The 27333-nt window shown below is 37.6% G+C and overlaps 1 protein-coding gene across 2 annotated transcripts in view; it reads right to left on the bottom strand.

Moving 5' to 3' along the window:
• The window catches only part of LOC122811943 (leupaxin-like), a 467997-nt gene that overhangs the window by 53677 nt on the left and 386987 nt on the right, over positions 1-27333 (bottom strand). For both annotated transcript variants that reach the window (XM_044084132.1, XM_044084131.1), the window contains 2 exons: positions 9844-9925; positions 4985-5133 (listed from right to left, as the gene is read on the bottom strand). In XM_044084132.1, coding sequence (XP_043940067.1) covers positions 4985-5133; positions 9844-9925 — 231 coding nt within the window. The remainder of the gene's footprint in view (positions 1-4984; positions 5134-9843; positions 9926-27333) is intronic.

The following is a 27333-nucleotide window of genomic DNA, read 5'->3' as shown; positions in this document are numbered from 1 at the left end:
ATTATGTTATGGTTATTGGTTTTTAAAGGTTTTTGGGGTTGTAAATTGGACTAAATGCATTGGAGAGTAAGAGAGCTTGTGAATGACCTGGTATGAATTTTAGAGGAGGTTTTTCTATGACGATGCAAATGGAGAGGGCATGGTTTGAGTGAATAAATGCAACAACCAATGGGGTGGCTACAGAATGGGGGCAAGAATACAAAGCAGGACCCACCCACTTCAAGGAACGTCATCCCCTCAGTGTGCCCATGTACAGGTCATGGAGTCCTAATAGTGTCTGCTGTAAAATAAATGATGGACGTACAGATAATAAATGCCAGTAACTGCAAGTATATTGTTTAATCCCCAAAATACCTCCCTTAGCAAGTTTATTCTTCTTGAGTAGAAGGCAGGGGAAGAAATGAAAACAGAGTTGCACACACAAAGAGTCTAAACCTGCAGGGCATTATGCAACATTAGATGCTGTGAACCAGGTTAACAGAAAATGTATGAAAGATACAAAACTTGTACATTTCCTCTTAGACTGGAACGCATAGATGATCAGTCCATTCCAGTGTAGATGCTCTACCTAAAGTTTGTTTCTTTGCCCCAGCATTTGGTGCACTCAAACACGCAGAGTGGTGTGTGTAGAAGACTGCTAGGAACTACAAATAAATTGTTCAGTGTTTGATTGGCTGAATCTTGTAGAAAGTTAAACAAAAGGAGGACAACACAACAGCCAGTGAAAAGGAGATAAGCTGACAGAGTACTGAGTAAAGAATAGAAAACTGAAAAGCACTTAACCAAAACCTTTATAATTATTTACTGCTCTCCCAAAAACAGTGCTACACTCTCAATGTACATTTGTAAAATGGCAAACTCATAGGCAGCAAAGTTCTGAACTGGTTAATCATGCAGTCAAACATAGCCGCTACAGATATAGTGCATAATGCTATAAAAGTGCGAGGGGTAAACTAGAAACATTAAGACAGTGTGATAGTAATTGGCACTTTCAAGCCCAGAAAATATAATGCATTATGACTTGAATTATCAGATTTAAATTAATGAATGCTTCAGCAGAAGTATGCAAATTTGTAAGAAAATATTGCTGTGACAAGGACTGTGTTCTGAAGGGATGAGTGTATAATGTAATTGACTGGAGGAAGAATGAACGCTTGGTGCTAAATTAATGAAAGAAAAGGACAGAGGGAAAATTCAAAGAACAGTTCTGCCAGAAGAAAAACATTGTAACAATGCACATAAAAGGGTGAGAAACAGTAACACACTTCTAGCAGTAGTATCAAATCAGTGTGCACATGGGTGTGAACAGCATGTGCTGTAATATAGGTGGTAGCCCTACAGGCAATGAATGCCATAAATTGTAGGTGTATGGTTTCATCCCTAAAACACCTCCTCACAAAGCATGTGCTCCCTGCACAGCAGACAAGAGAAACAATGAAAATATACTCCTGCAAGAAACAAATTTATGCATCTTTATATGCCATGAGTCAGGTTAACAGACAATGTCCTGAAAAAAAAAACAACATACTGCTTAACTAACAGAAATATCATCTCTAGAAGATGTATAAAGACTAAGGGGGGAACATGAGAGCTGTTGTAAATAAGTAATGACAGACCTGTAGTCACTGCTGCTCTGAACATGAATTATGTACAGATAATCTTAGAGTGGAACAAGTGGATGATCAGTTTATATCACTCTGCTTCGGTATAGATGCACAGCCTAAAACTTTCCTGGCAGCTGTAGCATTTAAACCCATGAAAAGGATGGTGTGCTAGACTACTGGGAACCACAAATGGACTGTTACACTGTTTTGGTGGTCAAATCCTGAGGAAAGCTTTTTTTTTTTCCTCAGCAGCTGCTGTACTAAGACCTGTGGAGAGGATGGTATAGTAGACAGTTTTCTATCACAGTCTTGAAGTCCACAGTCCTGAAAATCATAATACGAAGACCATAATATTGAAAGACCAAAATTCTGCAGACCACAGTGTCTAAAAAATCCTCAAGCACTGAATCCCCTTACCAGTGTAAACCCAGGAATGAGTGCTAACTTGGATCTTGCAGGAGCGTGCACCCAGGAATTAGTGCTAACATGGTTTCTGCAGGGGGCTAATTCCAGGAGTTCGATGGTGTGGTCTTCATCATGCTGGTCTTTAAATATTATGATCTTGGAATTGTGAAATTCAACATTATTGGATTTAACATTGTCATAGTAAACCATAGCAAACTGAGTGGTGGGAAGCATAATTGGACTTTTACAGTGTTTTGGATTGTAGTCTTACTAACCAGTTCTTGCTTGCCTCGCATAAACAGTCTCTGGAACTGCTGCAAGTAGAATGCTCACATGTATAGTGAATCTAGCCATACAACACACACACACACACACACACACACACACACACACACACACACACACACACACACCCACGCACACACACATGAAAATCTGATTTCAGAGCTTGAATTTAAACACAAATGAAACATTGTCTACATGATAATATTCCATAGTGTTCACAGTCTTATAAAGAACTACAAAATGACCACAATTTAATGTCATGGACAGATAATGTTCCCAACCTCCAGTGGCCTCCTATTATAGCAATTAATGATGCTAATGTACATAAAATATAAGACAAGGAGTCAGATTATATGTGGTACTAATTGTATCTTTGTGAAACTGACATCAGAATTGACTCTCTGCAGAAAGATATTGCACTATTGTTTGGGAAATAGGTCAAAGAAGCAGGACTCAGCTACAGTGACATCAAAGAAGCCTAGAGGTTTGAGGCCAGATTACTGAGATGACCCGCCAAGGTTTGCTTTAGCAGTGCAAGATCCTGCTGCAGCTAATGAAGGGTGAATTCATGTAGGTATGCTTGTCTCTAGAGATTGTCACTGAAGTGCCTATTAGTAATAGTTTAGATATGTGATTCTCTTCCATGATGAGAGACAGAGAAACATGAAAAGAAAACCACGGCTCAGCAGGCCAAAGGCAGCAGATACAAGGGGTCTGTGTCAATAAGCTACATGACCACCAAGAAATCCCTCCACCAATATTTACTGATCTGAAACTCTTAGACTTGGTCTCACAATAACAAGAAGAAAATTAAGTCCTGGATGAGGGGAATAAAGAAGGAATGAAGGAAAATAAAGGAAGCTACAGTAAAAGAGAAGGGTATAGAAAGAAAGACCAAAAATGGCAAACTTGTATTCATTTAATTATTAGAGTTTGATTACCAGGAAGGTCCGACAGGACCTGGGGAGGAAAGATCCACATTACATACCTTTTCATAGGTAATTAGCATGAGCTAACAGTAAAATATATTACATAACACTGAGTTAGATATGCAGTTTAAGAACTGAGCATCATGTTAAGTCCAATATTTACACGTGCTGACATCACATATATCTAAAGAATGCTCAACATTCATTTACACTTTATGTGTATAATCACATTGAAATTTTAGTACACAGACAGCAGATGAGGCATATGCAGTTTTAATCAGCTAGTTATTCAGCTGATTCATGTAAAAAGTTAAGAAATTGTGAGGGTTTTATGACAGCTACTTGATTTGGCTGCATAAGGGGTAGATCGGCATTAGTGTTGATAGGTATGATTTCACTGAGATTTTAAAATACAGATGGGAAATTATTGGAATAAGAAGGGGGCTTATCAATAATGGTGTTACAAGTGCAGGACTGTCTTGTTGACAGATATGTTGTCAAGATGGTTTCAAATAATAGATTAAATGAAATATTTCTTATTGTTGGGAGAGAGTTCCACAATTTAGCAATGAATACAGAATATAAGCAGACTCCATTATGATTTTTAGATTTTTGAATAATCACCAAGTGTTGGATCACTGAGTGCAGTTCTCTAACAGGTAAGTACCTCTTTAATAATTGGCTGGTAGCAGAACACCTGTCTTGGCTGTAGAGAATGTTGTGGGTAGTCTTAAAGTGAATGTAGGCTACCAGACTAGCTAACTCTAAGCAGTTATGGGACTGAAGTGTAAGGCAGCGATGCATATGATTAATGTGGTTACTTGCAAACTTTGCAGTCTCATTATACAATTGCTCTAGTTTGGCTAGCTGAAAGGGTTGTAGCTTAGTCAGAATTGACAAGGCACACAGGAGACTAGGGAGTAGATATGTATGAGCTATGGTTTTAACATGCATGGTCTGATAGAAAATGTTTCATTTATTTTTGTAACAGAATGTTGTAGGTCATTTTAAAGCTGTTTAACAAAAGAGGCTGCGCATATTAGTGTTGAATTGGCTGCATATTGGACTATATTTGCCAGGATACAGGCTATATGTATTTGATTTATAAATATTTTAAAAAAGTAATGGTCCTCATGCATACATAATGTTGTTTCTTGATGAGCTAAAAGCTCATCTGCCTGGTGTACACACTGTTTGGTGGCTAAGGTAACCTTTAAACCATTAGACAACAAGGCCCAGTTCCTTCAGCCTAAATAACATAGGATGTGAAACTGTATCAAATGCTTTAGACAGGTTTAGAAATAGGAATGCAACCATTTCACCTTGATTTTGCCTTTCATGAATACAGTTTATGAACGTTAGTAGTGATGTTTCTGTGCTGTGGCTTACTCTAAATCCATGTTTTGTTGTGGAAAGCAATTTCTCTCTATTAGGTAGTTGATTAACTGTATGTGACCACATTTTTCAAGTATTTTCTATAAAAGGGACAAGATGGCTATTGATGTCTAGTTTGCCAAGTCAAGAGATTTGTCACTTTTATGTAAGAAAATGGCAAAGGATTGTTTCAAGAGTTTTGGGACTGTAGTTTCTCGGACAGTGTGATTTATAAGTATAAATATTGGGTTTGCAATGAAATAAGGGAGAGAATTAGAATGAGTAAAATGAGAAAGAGAAATGAGAAAAAGAAAAAATGAAAATGAAGAAAGAGAATCTAAAAAGGGAAGGAAGAAAAAAATAAAATAAGTTAAATGTGATACTCACCCTGCATACAAAGCACTCTGGGTGCCAGACATGATTAAGAGCAGACAGATAATTCTGTCGTACAGGAAGATCACACCCACCACACTTTGGGGAAAACAGGCTGTAAAAGTCATCCGGGCAATAAGCCTTCCCATTTTTTTCATGGAATCCTACAAAATAAGAAGCAAAATGAGAGATGGAAAGATGAGATCATATTACATGGGATTTTGCATGTATCTAATAAATATGAGAGTTAAGCATTTCACCTTGACTATTGTTTTAATTACAGATGTATTTAATTAATACACATACAACAATGTTGCAACTCAAATTACATTTCTCAATCAGGAGTAAAGAGGAAAGACAAAGCATCATGTAGCTTCTTCTGTTTTACCCTCAGTTAGAAGGTATAGAGACATACCTCTCAACCTGGAAACATCAAAAATCTGGGCAAATGCCCATGAAAAATAGGCACAAATCTGTAGGCTAACATAAAATTTGCATACATAATTATGTAACCTCGCCCACTCCAATGGCCTTGTGGGATATCAACTTTCAAACTCAAATTGAAGACCAGACAACTAAAATATGGCCCCAGACCTTGTAGTAAATGGTAACCATTTTTTTAAAAATGTGCAGCAATGATGTTCACTGGGAAGGGAGAAGATGAACCTTAGAATTTTGTTTCTGGTGACTTGCAGTATGTGGGTTTTGTGGTAAAAGTAGGGCATTTAATGGTAGGCAATATTCTAATCTTAGCAAAAGAATATTATAGTTTGCTAGGACTTTCAAAAGTCATTCTCCATGGCTTACTGATCAGTTGCGTAGCTAGAGTTTGTGCCACCTAGGGCTATCTTTGAGTTTGCTGCCCTTTCCCCTCACAAAATCATGGTCAAATGGGGCCACCATACACACACATCCTTCCCCTGCAGCCATTGTAATGTTCCATTACTTAGCTATTTCTCCCCATTTACCATAAACACTGTAATGTGCATACTGCTACAATGACTACTTGGATTTCATTTAAAACTTATTTTACATTTTGTAGCACAAACACTACTAGACATCTATTAAACAAAGCAATACAGTCTCACAACGAAAACAGACTTGGCATTAAAATGTCTCTGCCCTTGAAACTCACATTCATTGAAACAGCATTGAAACCCACATTCAAAGAAAATGTATTTGGCCAGTGGCAGATAAAGATTACCTTTGGGCTGTTTTCAAATCATAGGCCCCTTACATACATTATTTAGGACCATGCAAACATACATGTGTTCTTTGATACACCTTCCTGATTGTATTAAATTAAATTCCTTGTATAATACAGCACACGTGTTTTAGAGTGTATTTTAAATTTGTTTTGAACATTTTTCCAGTAAGTAATGAAACAAAATGTATGAACCAATAATAATGACAAAACTGCCCAATTTGGAACATTTCCATCATAAAAGTCTACTCAAACTTCTGTCATTACAATCCACCAATATCAGTAAATATGCACAATCTCTGCAGAAGTAAAACTCATCTAAATAATTCCACATTGAATATATCTGTAACTAATGAAGAGGTTGCTGCTAGGAAACAACTTTATATTTCATTGTTTCATCTACAAATAAAGTGCCCGTTGTCTTTGAAGAACAAATTGCCTATGTTACATTAAAAAAATGATAAGCTAGTAAAATTGAAATGGATGTCAAACTGGTAACAGGTTCATAGTTACTAGGTATCTCTGCCAAAGGAGAATATTCTCAGGACTGCAGCACCCACCCCCTTTAAAAGTACAACACAGTACAGTATCAGCAATCCATCTACATACTGTGGGAGTAGAACCCACAGCCTTCTACATCAAAAGCAAGTATACTACCTGTTGTGCTACTAACAATGCAAAAAGATTTGGCATAAGCAGCATCAAACTTCTCATCCCATGAAGAACTTTGCAGCACTAGAAATCTGGAAAAAGCCAAAATTTATCGGGGGGGGGCAAAGGCCCAAAACCAGGGAGTGGAGTGGAACACATTTTAATCATTGCTTGTATAATCTTAGAAAATTTCTGGAATAAAATGTTTTGGTGTTACTATGCGTTTCCTGAAAGATAGGAAGACTGAAACTTAAATGGTTATAATTACTGGGTCTATATTACATATCCAAATGCTTAAATGCTTGAATCGCTAATGGTCAACATTTAGTGATCAAACATTCAAATGTTCGAATATGTAATAAAATTAAATTAAAAAAAAAAGTAAAAGGAAAGGGTTTAAGCTGCACCCCCCCACCCCCCGCTACTTAAATATACCAACTCCACTTCAGTGCACTACAGTGGGGAAATGGGGAAATTTCCCATTCCCTACACTATAGCGCGATCTTGGAGTTAGTTTCTTTAAGTAGGGGGTGTGTGGGGGTGCTGGGGAGCTTGCCCCCCTGCTTACACCCTTTAGTTTTTTTTTTTTTTTACTTTTGTTTTTAATTTTTAAACATATTTGAACATTTTAATGTTTGATCGCTAAAGGTCGACCTTTAGCGATTCAAACGGTTTAAGTATACGGATATGTAATATAGCCCCTAATTACTTAGCGAAATCAGTTCTTAGCGTCTCACTGATTTGCCAGAAAACCACACATTTTAAGAGAAACCCAGACCAAAAGTATGAGCCAAACATTCCAGACACTCTATGAAACTTTGGACAGTTGACAGCTATGCTCAAGGATTAGTTCAGTTTGTAAAATATGACTTGATCTCTTTATCTCTTTAAACACCAATACAACATTGTTTTATTTATTTTGATATAATCCCGTGCCCACCTCCAATTATTTTTACCTTAAAAGTAATGCGATTTATTTTCTGCAACAAACTAGAACACAAAGAAAGACTATGGGAACACAGTTGTGATTGATCACCAAAAGGTAAAGAAAAATGTGGTTATGCTGCTACTGCTGAAACTATGCAGCTCATTTCATCTGATTCTACCATCTTGAACACTAAATATGAGCATTACCTTCCTTTTCTCTGTATGTACCATAACTTCTTTGTTGGGCCTCACAGTATAGTATTCATTTGTTAACAAAAGTGTTACATAAAATTACTCCTCGAATCACAAGTGGTGGTATGGGTAGAGAATTCAGGCTCTTGCCCTTTGAAACCAAGGTAGAGGGTTTGAGCCTAGGTAACCCTAACCACCAATTATACCTAACTGGGGCATTTTATACACACACACACACACACACACACACACACACACACACACACACACACACACACACAAAATAATTCACCTGCTAAAGTACTTCAATAATACATGTGGACAGGAAGAAAACCGTTGCAAATGCTTGTTGTTTCGTACTGGAAGAAAACCATAAACGTCAGTGCAAATGCTTATTGTCTTGTAAACTTTACACAGTAATAATTCAACTGCACATAACCTAACCAAGCTTTCCAGCACAAATTCAAACCTGCTAAAGTGCTACACACAGACCGGAAGAAAAATGTTCCAAATGCTTGTTGTCTCATAATTAAACTCAGGAATTCATGGCGCCCCATTATTTGGACCTCAAAACCGGGAAATGCTGAGGAATTTGGTACAGTTGAGAGGTATGTATGGAGATCCCTGTCTCTCTGTTGAAAGCCGAGAGCTTGAAGTGGTTGCCAATTCAGCATCCTTGAACTGCTGTCTCATTACTTGTTTAGCTGCATAAGAACAGATGTAAATACAGTTATGTGTATGTTCTGCCATGGCACCATTGCATGCACAGCAGAGGAGGATTTAGGAGGGAAAGGCCCTGTTCATCAGAGTGTTAATTCTATGGACATTACCACAGACATATTTAAGCCTGTACAGGTCAAGGTTCAGAAATTTCAATGACAGAAAAGCTGACAAAAAGACACCAGATTGATATAAGAAGCCCTTGAAAATAGGGAGCATGAGAAACCATGGACAGACCAATTTCCCATAAAATCTTATTAAAATATATAGTTTCCATGTCAGTCACAGTTTCCAAATCTCTTTCTATTTTACAAAAGCAACTATGCAATCATTATTTATACAGTGCCTAGTTACAGCAAGACCAATTACCCTACAATGTAAGGTAGAACTGCTTAATCATAAACAGTGACTTAAATCTAACTATCCTAAACATTTATTTAAATAGAGTAAATCCATGAAGGAGGCCCATATTTACAAAATGCTCATACAGAGTATGAGGTTGGATGCACCCCCTTTGCCACTGTAGCCTACTGTCCCACCTCTGGATGAATCGTCTTGTTTTACCTTCATAACCCCTATGTTTATATGTTTGCTGTATTCCCTCTCAGAATCTGTCTACACTTCTCCTTACCCCAGATTTGGCGGTATCCCTTTGTTTCCTCCAGAACACTAAGCCCATACATCTGACTATGATATACCGAAAGTAATTTCCTTTTATTCATCCCTCTACGAACATCTCTCTCTCTCTCTCTCTCTCTCTCTCTCTCTCTCTCTCTCTCTCTCTCTCTCTCTCTCTCTCTCTCTCTCTCTCTCTCTCTCTCTCTCTCTCTCTCTCTCTCTCTCTCTCTCTCTCTCTCTCTTCACAACAAGAAAACTGGAAGGCTATGTGGCAAGGTCAGGGTTAATATTTCTCTGTGTGTTTCCATATATGTATGCTTGCATGCTCGTGGTGTGTGTGTTTGTAAATATGAAATAAAAATCCAGCTTGGTGATACCACACTTTCAGAAATGAAAGTTGCAACTTGCAACTATTACGCTAGTCTATCTTATTTAATCTAATGCAATGCTACATTCTGATAAAACATTCACATATTACATTTAAAGGTGCAGCTGTATGACTAAATATTTGCTCAGCCTGCAGTTTATGGCATTTGAAGGAAGCTCACTGTTTCTAACCCACCTTCCTCATTAAAAACGCCTCCACAGTGAGCACAGAAGAAATGTTCTGGATGCCAAGTCTTATCCAATGCAGTCAGGACTTTCTGAAACAGACAAAATTAAAATGTAATCAGCTAGGACCACATAATATATCTAAGTCAACTTCATACAATTCAAAGTACAAAAATAAAAATATGATTAGCACAATGTACATACATACATTTATTTTATTTTACTTTTATTTGTTAACTGGGTAAGCCCACTGGAGACAAATATCCATGTTCAGGGGAAACCTGGAGCTCTGTCTGGTTAAGTGACTTGCTCATAGCAACACAGTTTGCAAGTGGAAGTTGAGGGGAATCAAACACATGACTACAAATATAGTCTTAAACCTCCTAACTAAACGGCCAGACAAACATATGTACAAAGATATGCATATATGTTAGATTAAAATCTATGTGAGGATATATTTGTACTGACAGAATGTAACAGCAAAGCTGCTTTTTTATAAGTAGCTGTCAATCTGCTACTCCCAAAAGCATTACAGTGGTTAAGTAATGATAAATTAAAATGGACAGATTGTAACACTTGTCAAATAGCTGCTCAGGTGATACTTTGCAGTTTCCAATTCACCTACTGCATTCCATGTTACTACCCTGGAATATACATGAATGTGTACAATATATTCCTACAGAGCTTTTTTTTTGTTTCACTAGTATGGCAACAGAAGCATTGTTTTAATTAGAAATGCTGTCAGTGCCTAGCAGCATGTACTCTGACCAGGTGTCCCAAAGCACCTATTAACCAAAAGCTATGCATTCTTTGAGTTGCTATCCTTGTTTCTGTTTGTGTAAAGGTTGATCCAATCTAACAAATAACTTTCATTGTTTTTAAGTCCCTAGTCAGTAGCAGGTATGTTTACAAGTGAAAATGGGTTTAGAAAATTAAAACAGTATTCTTAACATTACTGTAGAACTTATCTTTCAATCCTGCTCCTACATGCATACTTACTAGTAATTAACCTGGAAGGGTCCAGTTCCCCAGTGACAATGTTCCCCTTTTGGGTCACTGATGGGAGTACAGTCCATCAGAATCTTGTGCCTCAACATTATGAAGTAATTCGCAACACATGGGAGACATACTTGCAGAATCTGATTTTTATTATAATTATTTAATCCTTCCACATCTTACCACTGTGGGGACTGTTCTCTCCTGTTCACACACATAAAAATAATGACAGCTAGGTTTGGCCATTCATTGGTACCAACAATCCTAACTTAAAATACAGCTAAGTCCCCAGTCTGTCAATGTCCAAAATCACAACAAGGACAAAACATTATTTAATTAATTGTTTTATTCCCTCTTCAAAATATAGGAACCTATCATTGCCAGCCCCTTATTAGTAATGGTTGATTTCCCAGTAATAGAATGTGAGCTTGCTCAGTGATGGACACCGAAACATTTCCAACCCACTTTTGTTAAACCCCATAATAAAGGAAAAATAAATAGTTATTCTTATCCTAGGCCCACTGCCATGCCTATAATCCATCTCTGACATTGCAGATTACTATGGTGCCCCCTTTCCTTCATCCCCACAATCATACACACACACAAAATCACATTCACACTGCTTCCAAAAGCCAGAGCAGTAATCATCTATTATCAATTGAATTTAATGGTTACTTGATTTCACTCACAAACTGCTACCACCATAAAAAAATACACTTTGGATTGTCATCAAGTGAAAAAAAAAATCTGCCCATATTAATGTTTTTATGTACTTTGTCTTGCTTCTTCCTCTCTGTCTCCCTGTCCCTCTCTTACTGTTGAGCATTTAAACACACACACACACCCTAATAAATCTAAAACTAATTGTGGACAATTAACTTTAATGTTCAGTTACCTTAAGATATAAGATTCTTTCCTGTCATCTCCCTCAAAATGCCTGTCTGCCTGTATAAATTTCTGATGTTTGTATCTGATGAAGTGAAAGAAATTCTGTCATGGTGCTGCCTCACAACACATAGGCACATGCACACACTTTTACACATGAGCACGTATGCATACACACGCGCGCACAGGCATACAGAAACAGATGTGAACTGCAATTTACCCCAGAAAGGAGAAATATGTTAACTCTTCAATAAATGACTATGAACGGTAAACACACACAAAACATTTCACTGAACTTTGCTGGTTTAGTGTATTTCTACAGGTCTTTTAGCAAATTATAATTACTTGGAGAGTTCTTAAAGTTATGAGCTCAAATGTTCAGAACTCAGTCCTTGGGATTAGCAAATTATAATTATTTTGACAATTCTTAATGATATGAGCTCAAATGTTCAGAACTCAATCCTTGAGATTAGCAAATTGTAATTATCTGGACCTTTATAATGATATGAGCTCAAACGTTCAGAACTCAATCCTTGGGATTAGCAAATTATAATTATTTGGACAGTTCTTAATGATATGAGCTCAAATGTTCAGAAATCAATCCTTGGAACCATCCTCATTGTATAATGTTGTCCTCCAGAATGTAACTTTCTACAGGCAATACAAAACCAACTTCAAATGAAATGTACAATGACACTGCCATAACCAATTCATAAAATGGATTCTTAAGTGGGTTTTATACATTTGGCCAAAGGATTTTCTGGTGTCATATGTGGTCAAATACATGTTTTGTCAAGTGCAAGAATAGTCAAAGTGTGCAGTGTTGAATATTTGTAAGTAGGGGTGGTTAGTAAAGCTAAAAATTTTGTTTGTAATTAAAGTTTCATCATTAAGGCTGAGTGTGTGTTTGTGTGTGTGTGTGTGTGTGTGTGTGTGTGTGTGTGTGTGTGTGTGTGTGTGTGTGTGTGTGTGTGTGTGTGTGTGTGTGTGTGTGTGTGTGTGTGTCTTGTTTAGTCATGTGTTTAAATCATAACCATAAACCCTAGCACTAATCCTAACACCAGCCCCTGAACATTCTACTATACAGACTGATAAAATTGATGACTGTATAATACTGAAATGAGATGGAAACAACTAGAATAAACTGAAATGAGACAGTAATGAATGTCTATCTATTAATTACCCAGAGGTGCTACTCTCTCCTTTACGGGCCAAATCTTCTTGTACTTTTCAGAATAAACTATGTGCATGATATAGTTCGATTAAGTATGTTTTAATATGTACAGTGGCGGTATCAACAATATCTGAATCAAATCTTAATGTCCATAGTTTCTGCACTCATTATACTGTTCATCAGAAATGTACTGTCTCCAATAACAGTGCTGATAATTATGTCCACAGTTTCTGCACATATATTCTGATCCTCCTGAATAATATCATTAATATTCTGGAATGCTGGATATTTGACCTGACTTCTGCACTCATAGCCAAGTGTCTGTACCGCCTTTTCAGAAATGCAGTGCCATAACTTTCTGTACATTAGTCCAAATTAAACTAACCTAACTGTATCTGAAGTATTTCCTAATAATACCAAAACCCTGTTCTACACGCCTCTTTAGCCTTGGTTCCCAAGCCTTGTAGCATACAAACAAGATGTGTTTGTATTCAAATGTACAGCACATTCTGTTCTTATCAGTATTCTTGACTGAAGGTTATAACACATGAATAAATTGTCCAGTTAGAATTAAAGTGAATACTTCAGTCTTGAAACTGTATGTAAACTGCGAAGCTTGCTTTAATATGGCTGCATTTCTAGACTTATGCAAAGAGAATACTGTATTTTGGGTCTATATTAGATTGTCGAAGTATGAATACTTCAAATCACTAAAGTTCGAACTTTAGTGATCAAAGTATTCAAACTTCGAATTGTTATAAAACTATTTTTTAAACAAATACAAACAAACAAAAGGGTGTAAGCAGCAAGCCCCCCTGCAACCCCCACACTCCCCTCTCTTTAAATATACCAATTCCAAAATCTTGGAGTTGGTATATTTAAGTAGCGGGGGGTGGGGGGGTGCATCCCCCCACATGGGGGGTGCAGGGGGGGTTGCCCCCCTTGCTTACACCCTTTTGTTTGTATTTGTTTCAAAAAGTAGTTTGATAACAATTCAAAGTTTGAATACTTCGATCACTAAAGTTCGATCTTTAGTGATTGGAAGTATTCATACTTCAACAATGTAATATAGACCCTGTATTTTTGTACATTTAAATATCAGATCTAACAACTCCTCCTGAGTTACCTGAACACACAAGTATCTCTTTCTGTAGATACTTCTGTAATTACTTTATAAATCTATTAATATGATCTGCGAAGGATACTATAATAATCAGTAGAACTAATGTAAAATAATAGGTTGATAGTAGTCTGTCATTCGACACCCATGTAGCTAAAGTAGTTAGGAAGACCTTCTACATTGCCCACCTTATCATGAAGGGATTCTCATCTAGATCAAGGGAGGTCATAGTCTCCCTTTACTCATCACTCATCAGACCAATGATTGAGTACAATGCCCCATTCGGAATGTATCTGACCCGACACTTGCAGCAGCTGGAGAGGCCACAAAAGTTCCTCACCAAAAGGATAAAGGGTCTCAAAAATCTGTCCTATGCTGCCCGACTGAAAGAACTCCAGCTCTATTCAGTCGCCACCGCTTGCTCAGAGGTGACCTTTGCCTAACATACAAGGCCATGTCAAACCCAGATTTGATGAATATGCTTCACCTCAAAAAATCTAGATCCATCAGAGCCACAAGGGCGGGAGACTTAAACCTTGACACAGCTATTAATAGGACATGCTGGAGGGATAGATTCATCACCCAAAGACTCCCTATGCTGTGGAACAAAATCCCGGTACATGTGAGGCAGAGCACCTCGCTGGCCTTGTTCAAGAGAAATCTTGACCAATGGATGGGAGATCACAGATATACCCCAGGGATTACCTCAGTGTCACTGCTCGACAGAGGCACAGCAAAATAATGGGTATAGTTCCCCATACTAAAGGGGTGGCGTAAGCCACAAAACGATGGGCTAGGCTTGTAAATGCCCTCGGGCAGATAGCCTAGTATGAACCTATGAACCTATGAACCTATAAGTTTTCATCTTTATCTGGTAAATAAACCTGCAATTTTAATTTTGACCACTAGGTGTCAAACATTTATGGTCTGTTTGGATTGACATCTTCACTTTACGGTTTAATTCTAACTGGACAATTTTTTCACGTTATAACTGGTTTACTCTCCTTTTACAACTATAACATATGTATTTTGAATCATAATTACTATATTCAGTATTAACTTGTGTCTGTAATGTTTCAGCTAGATTTGTTACTAATAATTCTAGTTACCTTTTTCATTTTCTGTGTGCTTTAATAGATGTCGGCCTTTTAAATTTGTGTATTAAATATCCTGTAAATATTTTTGTGCTGTAATAGTAGAAGTACTTTTACTAAAACCTATGCTTTCTGTATTTCAGATATTATAAGGTGCACTGTATTCTGTAAATGAATTAACAAAATAAGCCTGGCCTGTTATGCTTTGAGAACATTAAATAACTATTACTACTTACTCTTTAGATAACTTATCTTGATAAGCCTGTTACAAATAATTCTGTCACTTTACCCTTAAAACGAATGACTAATAATGTGAAGTAATGATGTTAGAAATGTATAACTAAATAGGAATGTCATATTCTGAGACTTGACTGAAATTTACATTAAAGTGATGCATATTAACACTGAACATCTCAAATAGCTGTGTATAAATGTTATATTCTGGAAACTAACTAAACTAATACTAAAGGAATATGTTATATTCTGGAAACTAAACTATTGGTAAAGGAATGCCCTTTTTCTGTCAGTATTATATGAACACATATAAAAGTATAAACTGAAAACTAGTACTATTGCTTTAACTCTACTGTGCATAAATGTACATCATATATGCATTTTAACTTTAAGATTTTAGATAACTGAAACATTTAAACTGAAAACTAGTACTGTTATACAATTGATTGACTCTAATCTGCATAAATGCACATCTGTTACATATACATTTTAAGTTTAAGGTTTTATATAACTGAAGCACATTTAAACAAATATTGAATACATTTGCTGTACTTGAGTTGTGCACCACAGCACTTATCAAGTTTAGCCCTCACTCTGCATTGCCCCAGTCACTGTTGAGCTACTGGAAAGGCCTCCCTAGAATCTTTTGTTTAATTGGAATGTTGGATACACTTAGGCTTTCTAGTCCTCCTTTTAAATTCTGAGCATATGTATTTGAAATAATGTGAACTTGAGACATTGCAAATATTTGCTTTATGTTTGATTAGGAAATCTGCATGTTACGTACATTGACTGTATTGACGTCTGTATTTGCAATACTGTGACTTATTTTGAATTACATGTGCTATATCATTTACACTGATTTCTGAAGACTATAAACAAGAAAGTACAGTTGTGTAAAATCTTGCCATAATGGTAGATGTCCCTCCCTTCACTGCTGCAGTATTAACTATATTTAATTCCCTGCTGCAGAACCCCGATGTCCGGCCAGTCTTCCAAAGACTTCTGAATTTAAAAGGTATGCCAAACATCAACATACGCACCCCTGCCTAACATAGGGCATAAAGGAGACATTCAGGCTTACCAAAAACAGAACTGATTGCCCCAGGAGGAACACCAGTCCAAGGAACCCAAGAGGTACCATGTATATCCAGCAAGGTAATGAACTAGGGGGATGGAGGGAGGGAATGAATACTGCAGCAGTGAAGGCAAGGACATCTACTGTTATGGTAAGATTTTACACACCTGTAATATGTCCTTACATTCAGTGCTGCAGTATTCTTAACTATATGAGAGAGTGCCAAAGCTCAAGAGGAATCTAGGGAGGAGGAAGGTGCAGAAGAATCCACTAAAAAAACATGAAGAACTTACTAGCAAAACCAGCCCTCGATCTAGAGATACCATCTAAATTGTAGTGCTTGGTAAAGGTATGTACAGATGTCCAGCTGGCTGCTTCGAGAATAGAATTAGTATCTAAGCCTTTGAAAAGAGCACCAGAAGAAGCCACAGGTCTAGTAGAATGAGCCTTAACTGAAAAAGAAAGGCTCTTGCCATGAAAAGTGTAACAAAAGGAAATAATCTAAGAAATCCCAGAAGAAATAGTCTGCTTGGATACATCAAACCCCAAAGATCTAGGATTAAAAGAAACAAATAACTGATCCAATTTTCTGATAGCCTTGAGCATATCCAAATAAACTCTAAGTTGCCTATGTCCAAAGTATGCAGCACCCTCTCACTGCCAGTTTGTGGAGAGGGGACAAAAGTAAGCAGATTAATAGACTGATTAAGAGGTAGCTCATTAACCAGCTTTGGCATAAAAGAAGAGTTAGTACACAAGGACATTCTGTCCACATGAAAAATCAAAAAAGGAGGGCAAGCAATAAGGGCTTGCAACTTAGAAACTGAACTGGAAGAGGTAAGCCCTACCAAAAGAACAGTCTTACAGGAACAATGTTGCAAGGAAGCTGAAGCAGCAGGCTTAAAGGGAGCCTGAATTAACTTCTCCAAAACAAAATTAAGATCCCAGGGAGGAGGAACAGGCTTCTGGGAAGTCTAATATTAAGGACGTCTTTAAGATATTGTTTCACCTCAAATCTAGCAGCTAAAGGATGAGAAAAAGACAGACTAGCAGAGATAGCTGATAGGTGGGCCTTAATAGAAGAATAGGCTAAAGCAGCATTAAGCAACTCACACAAATAAGAGAGAACCAAAGGAGCATCCACAGTAAGTGATTCTAGGTTATGAGACAGACATAAAAAAGAAAACCTCTTCCATTTTGATAAGTAGGTTTTCCTAGTTGTAGGTTTCCTGGCCACCTGCAGGACTTGCAGCATGTCCTCAGAAAACAAGGTGTCTATGAGGAATCAAAATCCTATCACCCACAGTGTCAGTTAAAGCGTGGACAGGTGGGGATGGATAAGAGACCCCTTGTCTTGTGTGTTTAGATCCACCTGTGAGGTAACTTGTGATGACTGCCCCTGCCTAGATCCTGAAGAAGAGGGAACCAGTGCTGTTGTGGCCAAATGGGAGTCACCAATAAGATGTTGGGAACATCCTGTTGAATTTTGAATAGGACTTTCGGAATGGGAAGAAGAGGAGGGAATGCATAAAGAAACATCTCATTCCAAGAGAATTAGAGGGTGTCAACCTTCACAACAGGCAACATGTGACTCTGGCACAAAACAGAGGAAGTTGTCTGTTCAGAGGGGAGGCAAAAAGATCCACTTGAGGAGTACCCCACTGGTGGATAATGTCCAGAAACGGTTCCACTTCATATCATCGAATTATCATTTAATCGAATTTCAAATCATCGAGACCAAATAGTTGAAAACTCATTTAGTCAAAAACTCATATCATTGAATCTCAAATCATTGAAAACTATAAAGCAACTTTGAATAACATCCCAGACACAGTTTACTATGTTTATGCAGGGGGGCAAGCCCCCCTGCACCCCCCGCACCCCTCATAATTAAATATACCAACTTCAAGGTCGCACTACTGGGGTTAGGAAATTACCTTTTTCCCCCACTGTAGTGCAACCTTGGAGTTGGTATATTTATTTATGGGGGTTTGGGGGGTGCAGGGGGGCTTGCCCCCCTGCATTAATGTAGTAAAAGCTTTGTGGAATGTTATTTGTAGTTGCTTTACAGTTTTCAATGATTTGAGATTCGATGATATGAGTTTTCGATGAAATGAGTTTTCGATGATTTGGTCTCGATGATTTGAAATTCGATGAAATGATAATTCGATGATATGAAGTGGAACCCCAGAAACACATCCCTGTGAAGCATCCATTCAAGGGACTGAGTGATGGTCCTGCTCAGAGTGTCTGCCACAATGTTCTGACCAGAAGGGATATCCATTGCCTGAAGATTCACTTGACACTTGACAGCAAGATCCCATACCACAAGTGCCAACTGGCAAAAAAGATAAGATCTCATTCTTCCATGTTTGTTGATATACCACATCACTGTGGTATCGTCTGTGAATACCTTGAGAGGTCCTGGAGAAAAGAGAGACTGAAAGGCCTGAAGAACCAGTAGAAGAGCTCTCATCTTTTTGACATGATGTGCTTCTTCTGCTGACAAGGCAACCACACCCCCTGTACCTTTAGGGAGCCAAATGTTGCTCCCCTCCCATGTCTGAGACATCTGTGAACAATTCCTGAGAGAGTAGAGGGGGATGAAAAGGGATCCCTGGATTCAGGGACAACTGCTGAATGCACCAGAGAAGTTTCTGTCTGAGGCAAGGAAGAAGAGGAACTACAACTTCTAGAGGATAAGCATGTTGAAGCCACACTGACTTCAGAAACCACTGAAATTTTCTTATAAGAAGTTTGGCCAGAGGGATCATCGAAATGGTGGATGCCATGAAACCCAGAACTCTCAGAAACACCCTGTCAGTAATGGAAGCCAGAGGAAAAAGAGTGTGAAAGAAAGAAATGAGAGCTTCAGAAACCACTGAAAATTTCTTATATGAAGTTTGGCCAGAGGGATCATCAAAATGGTGGATGCCATGAAACCCAGAACTCTCAGAAACACCCTGTCAGTAATGGAAGCCAGAGGAAAAAGAGTGTGAAAGAAAGAAATGAGAGCTAAGGCCTTTGGAGGGGGCAGTGATGCAAGCATTGGCACAGTCTGAAGCCTACAACCCAGAAAAACATGATCCTGAGAAGGAGTCAAAGAAGACTTTTTGAAATTTATAACGAACCCCAGGCTCTAAAGAAGGGAAACTGCAAAATGAAGATTTTGCAAAGGGTGTCTGGAGAGAACATCTGAAACAACAGGTCATCCAAGTAAGGAAATATTTGGATTCCTTGAAACCTTCAAAAGGTAGTCACAGAAGCAAGGCAATTGGGGAACACCCTTGGGGCAGTAGAAAGGCCAAAGGGCAAAGCAGAAAATTGAAAATGCCAGGAAGCAACAGAGAAATGCAAAAACTTCCTGAAAAGAGGATGATCAGAATATGGAGATAAGCATACTTGAGATCCAGAGACACCATACAGACCTCAGGGAGTAAGAGAGGAAACAGAATCTGAAGTGACAACGTCCAAAAAGAAGGTACCTTTAGAAAAGTGTCTAGATGAGAGAGGTCTAGAATAAGTCTCCAAGTACTCTCTTTTCTGGGCACTAGAAACAGTTGGGAGTAGAACCCTTTCCCCTTTGGGACACAGGCATCTCTTGAATAGCACCCTGAGACAAGAGATCTTGAAGAATCTCTGGTAAAAAGAGAAGATGTTCCTAAGGAGGCTGAGGAATGCCCATAAATGGAGGATGGGATTGCCACACCATGAAGTAGCCTTGACGAATGATTGGCAGAACTCAAGAATCCTGAGTGATCTGAAGCCAAACTGGAAGAAGAATAGAAAGAGGAATGTGACTGGGAAGGGACAGATAGTCACACAGTGCCTGGTTTGTCCAGAAAGGAAGGCTTCAGAGTCCCCAAAAATTAAGTAGCCTTAGCAGGAGGAGTCTGTTTGTCACTCTTCTTACCTGTAATAGAAGAATGTGATTGCATGCGAACTAAGACAGGCTTATCAGGGTAGTTTCTTTGAAATTTAGGCACAGGAGAAACAAACACATGTTTAAGTTCCCATAAGGCCTTACCCCTTATCCTGAAAGGACTTAAATAAACCAGCAATAGCTTCCCCAAGCAAAATTTAGAATCCAGAGGAGCATCTATCAACTTAGCTTTAATATCATCAGGTAGAAGTTGAAGCCTAAGCCAAGAATACCTCTTCATAACTGATGCAAAAACAACTGCCATAGAAGAGGCATCCACCACATCATAACTATATTTAATAGAATGACAAATGACTTGAGAGGAAGTCCCTAGCAAAGAAAGGACAGAAGTTTTATCTTCAGAGTCTGAAAAATCAGAAATAAGTTGACAGGCCTGAGAAAGAAGAGCCAACACATACCTAGACATATGGGTCTGATAATGAATAGCCCTAAAAGCTAGGGTAGCTGAAGTGTAAACCTTTTTGCCCAGCCTGCCTATAGTTCTGCTGTCCTTGTCAGAAGACAATAACTTGGTGAAGGAAGCAAGTGAAACAGCTTATCAGAGGCTACAGACACTACTGAAAGGTCAGCACCAGGACATTAATATAAAAAAGAACAATCCTCAGAAACCCTATAACACCTATCAGGCTGGGAAAAGGGGGGGTATCCAGTACAGCAGCCAAGACAGGAGAAATAGCCACAGGTTTAGAAGAGTCCAACTGTAACAACTCATAGTACCTTTTATGGATATCCATCATCCTAGATAGTGTGTCCCCAAGGAAATTTCCTCCAAAGGAACATCAGAGCTAATGGAGTCCTCCTCCTCTCACCTGTAGTCCAAAGGAGAAGGAGTTTGAGTAGAATAAGTTAGGGATTCATCAGCAGAATCCAACTCATCCTCAAAAGAATCCTGGTCTCTAGGCTTTTTAAGATGAGTAGTGGATCAAGGAGAAGCAGGAACTGAAACCCTATGAGGAGGCTTTAAGGACATTAAGGTAGAAAATAGCTCCTGATTAAAAGCCTGCCACTCACTTTGTGGATCCCTAGAAGCAAAAAAAAACATGTTACATTTTTTAATTTCTTTTTTAAAGGAATGTCCTGAGAAGGCTCAGATCCAGAATAACAGTCAAGAACCATAGTAGGAACTTCTTCCCCACCTAGAAATTGAGGAACTCCCCTAGGCCCCTCAGAAAAAAATCAACCATGGTTCCCTCTGAGATAGACACCTGCAAAGCCTCTTTGGATGTGCTGCCAGCCGGATACTCACTGGCCTCCAATGTAGTCATGGCAGAAAATCTGACAACACATCCAGGTGAGCCTCTGGGTTCATAATGACCTCAGGAGAAACACCTGGCAGAGGCTGGACAGCGGAAGATTCTGGATGTACCTTTTTCACTTTCTATTTCCCTAACTGCTGACTCTCAGGGCGGGAGATTCTTTCCATAGTATCTTTAGCGAGTAGCCTAAGATGCTGGTTCTCAAGATACAAGGAAAGGGAAGAAAGTCTACTGTGAAGGGTTTTCAGAACAAATGTCTGATAAATGGAACAAGATGTATGGTCATGAGAATCACCTAAGCAAAAAAGAAACTTATTGTGGTGGTCTCTATGTTGAATCTGTCTCCCACACTGGCATTTACCCTTCCTGGATGACATTATCCTCAAGGAACACAAAAAAAACAAGAAAAAGCAAAATCCCCAAAGTGGCACTTATCTTGCAAAAACAACAAGCAGGCATAGGGAGTCCCTGATGAACAAAAATGCTTTCAGTTGTCAGAAATGGATGCAGATAAACAGACCGATGGTGTAAAAGATACATTTAGACTGGCGGCAAAGAAGTTCTGTTTTTGGTAAGCCTGAACATCACTTTTATGCCCTATGTTAAGCAGGGTGAGTATTGTGACATTCAGCATACCTTTTAAATTCAGAAGTCTTTGGAAGACTGGCTGGACGTCGGACTTCCATGGCAGGGAATCCCATATAGTTAAGAATACTGCATCAGTGAATGTAAGGACATTTTGTATTATTTAAATCTGAAACCATACTGATAGAAGCTGACTTATTCTGTGAATCATGAGACAGTGTATCTGTTATAGTGTGCTCCTGTGATTTAACCCTTTAGTGTCTGGAAAGATTTAATATGCCTGAACGAATAACCTATAAATTTAAAAAAACAATTCTGGAATACAGTTTTTCACACTATTTTACCCAATTTTTAACTTTAAACCACATATTTACTGGTGTATTTACTGTAGAAGTACTGTTTGACATATTTATACAATTTACCTTTATTTAGATATTTAAACTTATCTGAGATTTACTGTCTTACTTAGCTAGAAAATGCATAACAAAATTAATTCTAACATAACTTTATGATTTGAAGTTGCTTGAAGAGTGCGCTCTGGCGTCTCGCAGTTTTTTTTTTTACTTTTTCTTGTTTCTTGGCTGTGTGACATCACACTGGAAACTTGAAAGTCTCTTGTCTGCTTTGGAGATAATGAAGTACATTGCTGTTAACCGGATAATGTCTTTTACACTGATATCTTGGAGAGTCTGAAGTTCTTTGAGACTTTTGTGAACTAATGTTTTGAAGGAACACTGCTGAAGTTCTTAATGCTGCTTTGTTGAAGTTAGACTTTCCGAAGTACTGCTGCTCTGTTGATGTTCTTTGAGGCTTTTCCTGAAATAAACACTGGTGCTCTGTAGTCTGTTCTGTAGAATATATGTAGTCTGACTGCTGATAAGGTTGCTATGGGTTTTGTGACTTACTCTAACTGTTGTCCTCCTATCGATGGTGGCTCACCATTGATAGAATTGATAAGACTGTATAATACTGGAATGAGATGGAAACAACTGGAAGAAACTGGAATGAAACTGGAATTCATGTTTTTTATCAGTTAATTACCCAGAACTGTGCTGAACAGGTGCCAGTCTCTGCTTCATGGGCCAAATCTTCTTGTACTTTTCAGAATAAATTCTGTACACACTGTAGTTTGGTTAAGTATGTTTTATTATGTACAGTGGAGGTAGCAACAATATCTGAATCAAATCTTAATGTCCATAGTTTCTGCACTCATTATACTGTCCATCAGAAATGTACTGTCTCCAATAACAGTGTTGATAATTATGTCCACAGTTTCCGCACATATATTCTGATCCTCCTGAATAATATCATTAATATTCTGGAATGCTGGATATTTGACCTGACTTCTGCACTCATAGCTGAGTGTCTGCTATTGCATTCTGAGGACTGTGCTGCCATGACTTTCTGCATATCAGTTCAAACTAAACTAATTTAACTGTATCTGAAGCATTTCCTAATAATACCAAAACCCTGTCCTACATGCCTCTTTAGCTTTGGTTCCCAAGCCTTGTAGTATACAAACAAGATGTGTTTGTATTCACGTATAATTTTCTTATCAGTATTCTTGACTGAAGGTTAGTTTCACTGATTGAAAGTGCATTCACTGAAACTGTATGTAACCTGTGAAGCCTGCTTTAATATGGCTGCATTTCTAGATTTATGCAAAGAGAATACTGTATTTTTGTACATTTAAATTATATCAGATGTAACACAGAATAGGTCTGCAAGTTAGTGACAATTTTTTTCACAGATCACAAAAGATTCCCCTTTGTTTTCCATATGTGATCTGTGTAGTGATTCAAGGGAATTGCTTTTTGATCAAGGTAACCTGACTATATAATTTGGTTAGATGTGTCTTGACCAAATGTGCACATGGCCAGTAGTAATATATTCCCTTGAGGTTCATAAGAGGAAGGTGTTTAACAAATTAAAAACTGGCACAGTTATGAGCTTACCTTTAATTTGATAAATGCGATCTTTGTACCTTTCACAGTTCTAAGTATATTATGAACAGAATATAGATGCATAGGATTAGAATATCTTATTAATGCATTTTTCAGATGCAGGTCAAATGTTTTATTTTTAATTGTTTTAGCTTAAAATGAGATTGTTGTATTCCCTGTAGGAGCTGCCTTCTTAATAAAATATAACTTTTTAGTACTGTATTAATAGACATTTTTTATAAAAAATATTTTGAAGATCTGAGCAAACATTTTTGAAATTGCGAAAATGATGAGGTTATATTTAAAGCAAACATGCAGACTCATGTCTTTGATATTGGTTTAAAAAACACACACCTTCACCACACAAGGGATAAAGTAACACGATAAACTCCAAACAAAAAATGTATAAAGAGTGCACCACACTGATATCCAAGCTGGAAACACCACTTTAATGACAAAATGGTTGACTAAGCGCTTTCACCTTTCAATCACAGGCTTCATCAGTGTCACCATATTCAAAAATCACTTCCTTTAAATATAGTAAAAACCTTTTGACATCACACATAATTAATTACTGCTCCAATTAAAAAGTCATATACATTAACACATAGATTTATCTAAAATCAAAAAACAGTTTAGTTGCTGCTTAATTTATATACATATCTATGTTAAAAAACTAATGCAATATAAATGACAAATTTATATATATATCACTGACGTATTACAACTTTATACAACCATGGACTTCTGTTTCAACAAAGGGGCAATAGAGATATAATCATTAATGCCAGGTAAAGTTTTGGCATTTAATCTCAATTGCCACTTAGTTTCACATAGCTCCAAGCTATTTTTCATATTAACCCCCCCCCCCCGTCACTCAATGTAACCCTATCAATAATAAAAAACAGAACTCTTTTAAAATTATAACAAACTACAGAATGGCTAAAAAGTGCACTACTCACTTTTTTGTTTTTAATGTCCCTCACATGCTCGGCTATTCTATCCTTCAATCTACGTATAGTCTTTCCAACATAGAATGCCGAGCATGTGTTACAGGTAGCTATGTATACAACATTAGAGATAGTGTATGTCCCTTGTCCAGGGCATTCCAAGGTTCGTGGATAACCCTCCGCTGCAACATACGGGCCATCACTGATGTATTTGCAATAATTGCAACATCCACATTTGTACATTCTAGACCTATAAGTGTCTCTGACTCTCATGTCATTCTTATCCAGGATATCCTTTAGATTCCTGACCCTACCATAAACAATCCGTGGTTATTACCCAATTTATTTTTGAGTTTATTATCAAAACTCTTATCCCAAACAGAATTTAGAATGTTTACAAGTGAAGGGCAATCCTGATTATATTTCAACACCATCACAGCATTCCCCACCTTAGGTACTGTAGTGTTGGGGCTGACCATCTCAGCCCTCAAGATTGGACAAAAAACATTGCCTCTTTCCTTATATATTTCTTTTTTAATTTTCAATAACATTTTCAGGGGGTAACCACAATTAATGAACATCCCAATCAGTGTATATATTTCACTCCTAAATTCATTATCATCACTCACAAGTCTGGATATCCTACACATCTGACCTTTCACTACTCCCCGTTTCTGGTGTGGGAGATGACAACTATCATAATGAAGCAACCCATTTGAATATGTTGGTTTCCTAAAAACAGTAGAAATTAACTTTCCTTCTTTTTTTCTTAAGCAAAATGTCAAAATAGTCAATCTTTTCACTGTTAAATCTGTAAGTAAAGGACAAAAAAACTACTTTTAGTCAAAAAAGACAAACTCTTCTATTTCAGATTCTGTCCCTATCCATAAGATCAGTATATCATCCAAAAATCTTAGATATTTAATGATTTTGGACATGAACCTGGACTTAAAAACAATCTCCATCTCCCATTCCAACAGGGCCACATTTGCGAAAACGGGGGCACATTTCACCCCCATTGCCACATCTGTAGTTTGGCGGTAATATTTGCCCTGGAAGAAAACAAAATTGTTTTTCAAAACTATTTCCACCAGGTTGGTTAAAACATTAATCCTCATATTTGTCATCCCATCAGCCTTAAATAAACAATCTTCATAGGCTTTAATACCTTCTTCATGTGGAATCACAGAAAACAAATTGACTACATCTATAGTCAAAAAATTCACATTATCAATAGATGCTACATCACGCAACATCTCAAAACAGTGCCAAGAATCCTTCACAATATGATCCTTAGTAACAATAATGGGCTTTGTGTAATAATCAATAAAAGCAGCTAGTGGTTCTGTCTTTGAGCCTTTAGGTGCCACAATAGGTCTAAATGGTGGGTTTTCTACACACACATGGATTTGGGGAATGCGAAACATCATGGGAATAATTGGGTCATTCACAGTCAAATAATCCAATTCAGCCCCATTAATAATATCCTGTGAAAAGGCATCAAATAATTCCTTATCAATCCTGGAATAAGCATAATTAATCTCACTACGGGAAACTCTGGTATAGGTGGATGAATCATAGAAAATTTCAAACATCTTTGAACTATAATCAAAGTTTGACATCACTACCATCCGACCCCCTTTATCAGGTCTCATAAATCTAACCCTTCTATCATTTTTAATCTCATGCAATGCTTCCCTTTCATTTTTGTTTAAATTATGAATGTAATATGCATTTTCCTTTAACTGCTTCCTAAATTCCGTTTCGCATAGGGACTCAAAAAACATTACACTCTTATGGTATGAAGGAATAAAAGTTCTAGTTCTTTTTAGCCCCATTGTAAGATAAGCATCATCCTGTGGAAAAAGCAATTTTAAATTTAATAGTCATGTATATAGTCTTAAACTTAATAACAAAGAAGCAATATCCATTTTATAGTGTGGAACAAATGAGAAACCTTTACTCAGCAAGTTACAATGTGCAGAAGTCAGTGCTAAACTAGTGAAACTGTACACCAAAAAATCCCCATTTCTGAGAATTTCAACATTATCATGTTATTCACATTCTGTTTCATTGATTATAATTGCATTATCAAGATTATACATACATTCTAATATTGGTAATTCTGTCATCCTTTCCCCCTCCAGCCCCTCTGATTGTATGTCCATCGGTTCCATTGTCCAAACCCGCTCAGGCGTTCCGATCTTCTCGGTTCTGGGAGGGTTCTAAAAAAGCTTCCTCC

Source organism: Protopterus annectens, chromosome 9.part0, assembly GCF_019279795.1.
Source record: "Protopterus annectens isolate FY-2018-M chromosome 9.part0, PAN1.0, whole genome shotgun sequence".
NCBI classification, from domain to species: domain Eukaryota; kingdom Metazoa; phylum Chordata; order Ceratodontiformes; family Protopteridae; genus Protopterus; species Protopterus annectens.
Note: the sequence above shows the minus strand (reverse complement) of the source record. Positions and strands in the feature narration are given on the sequence as shown.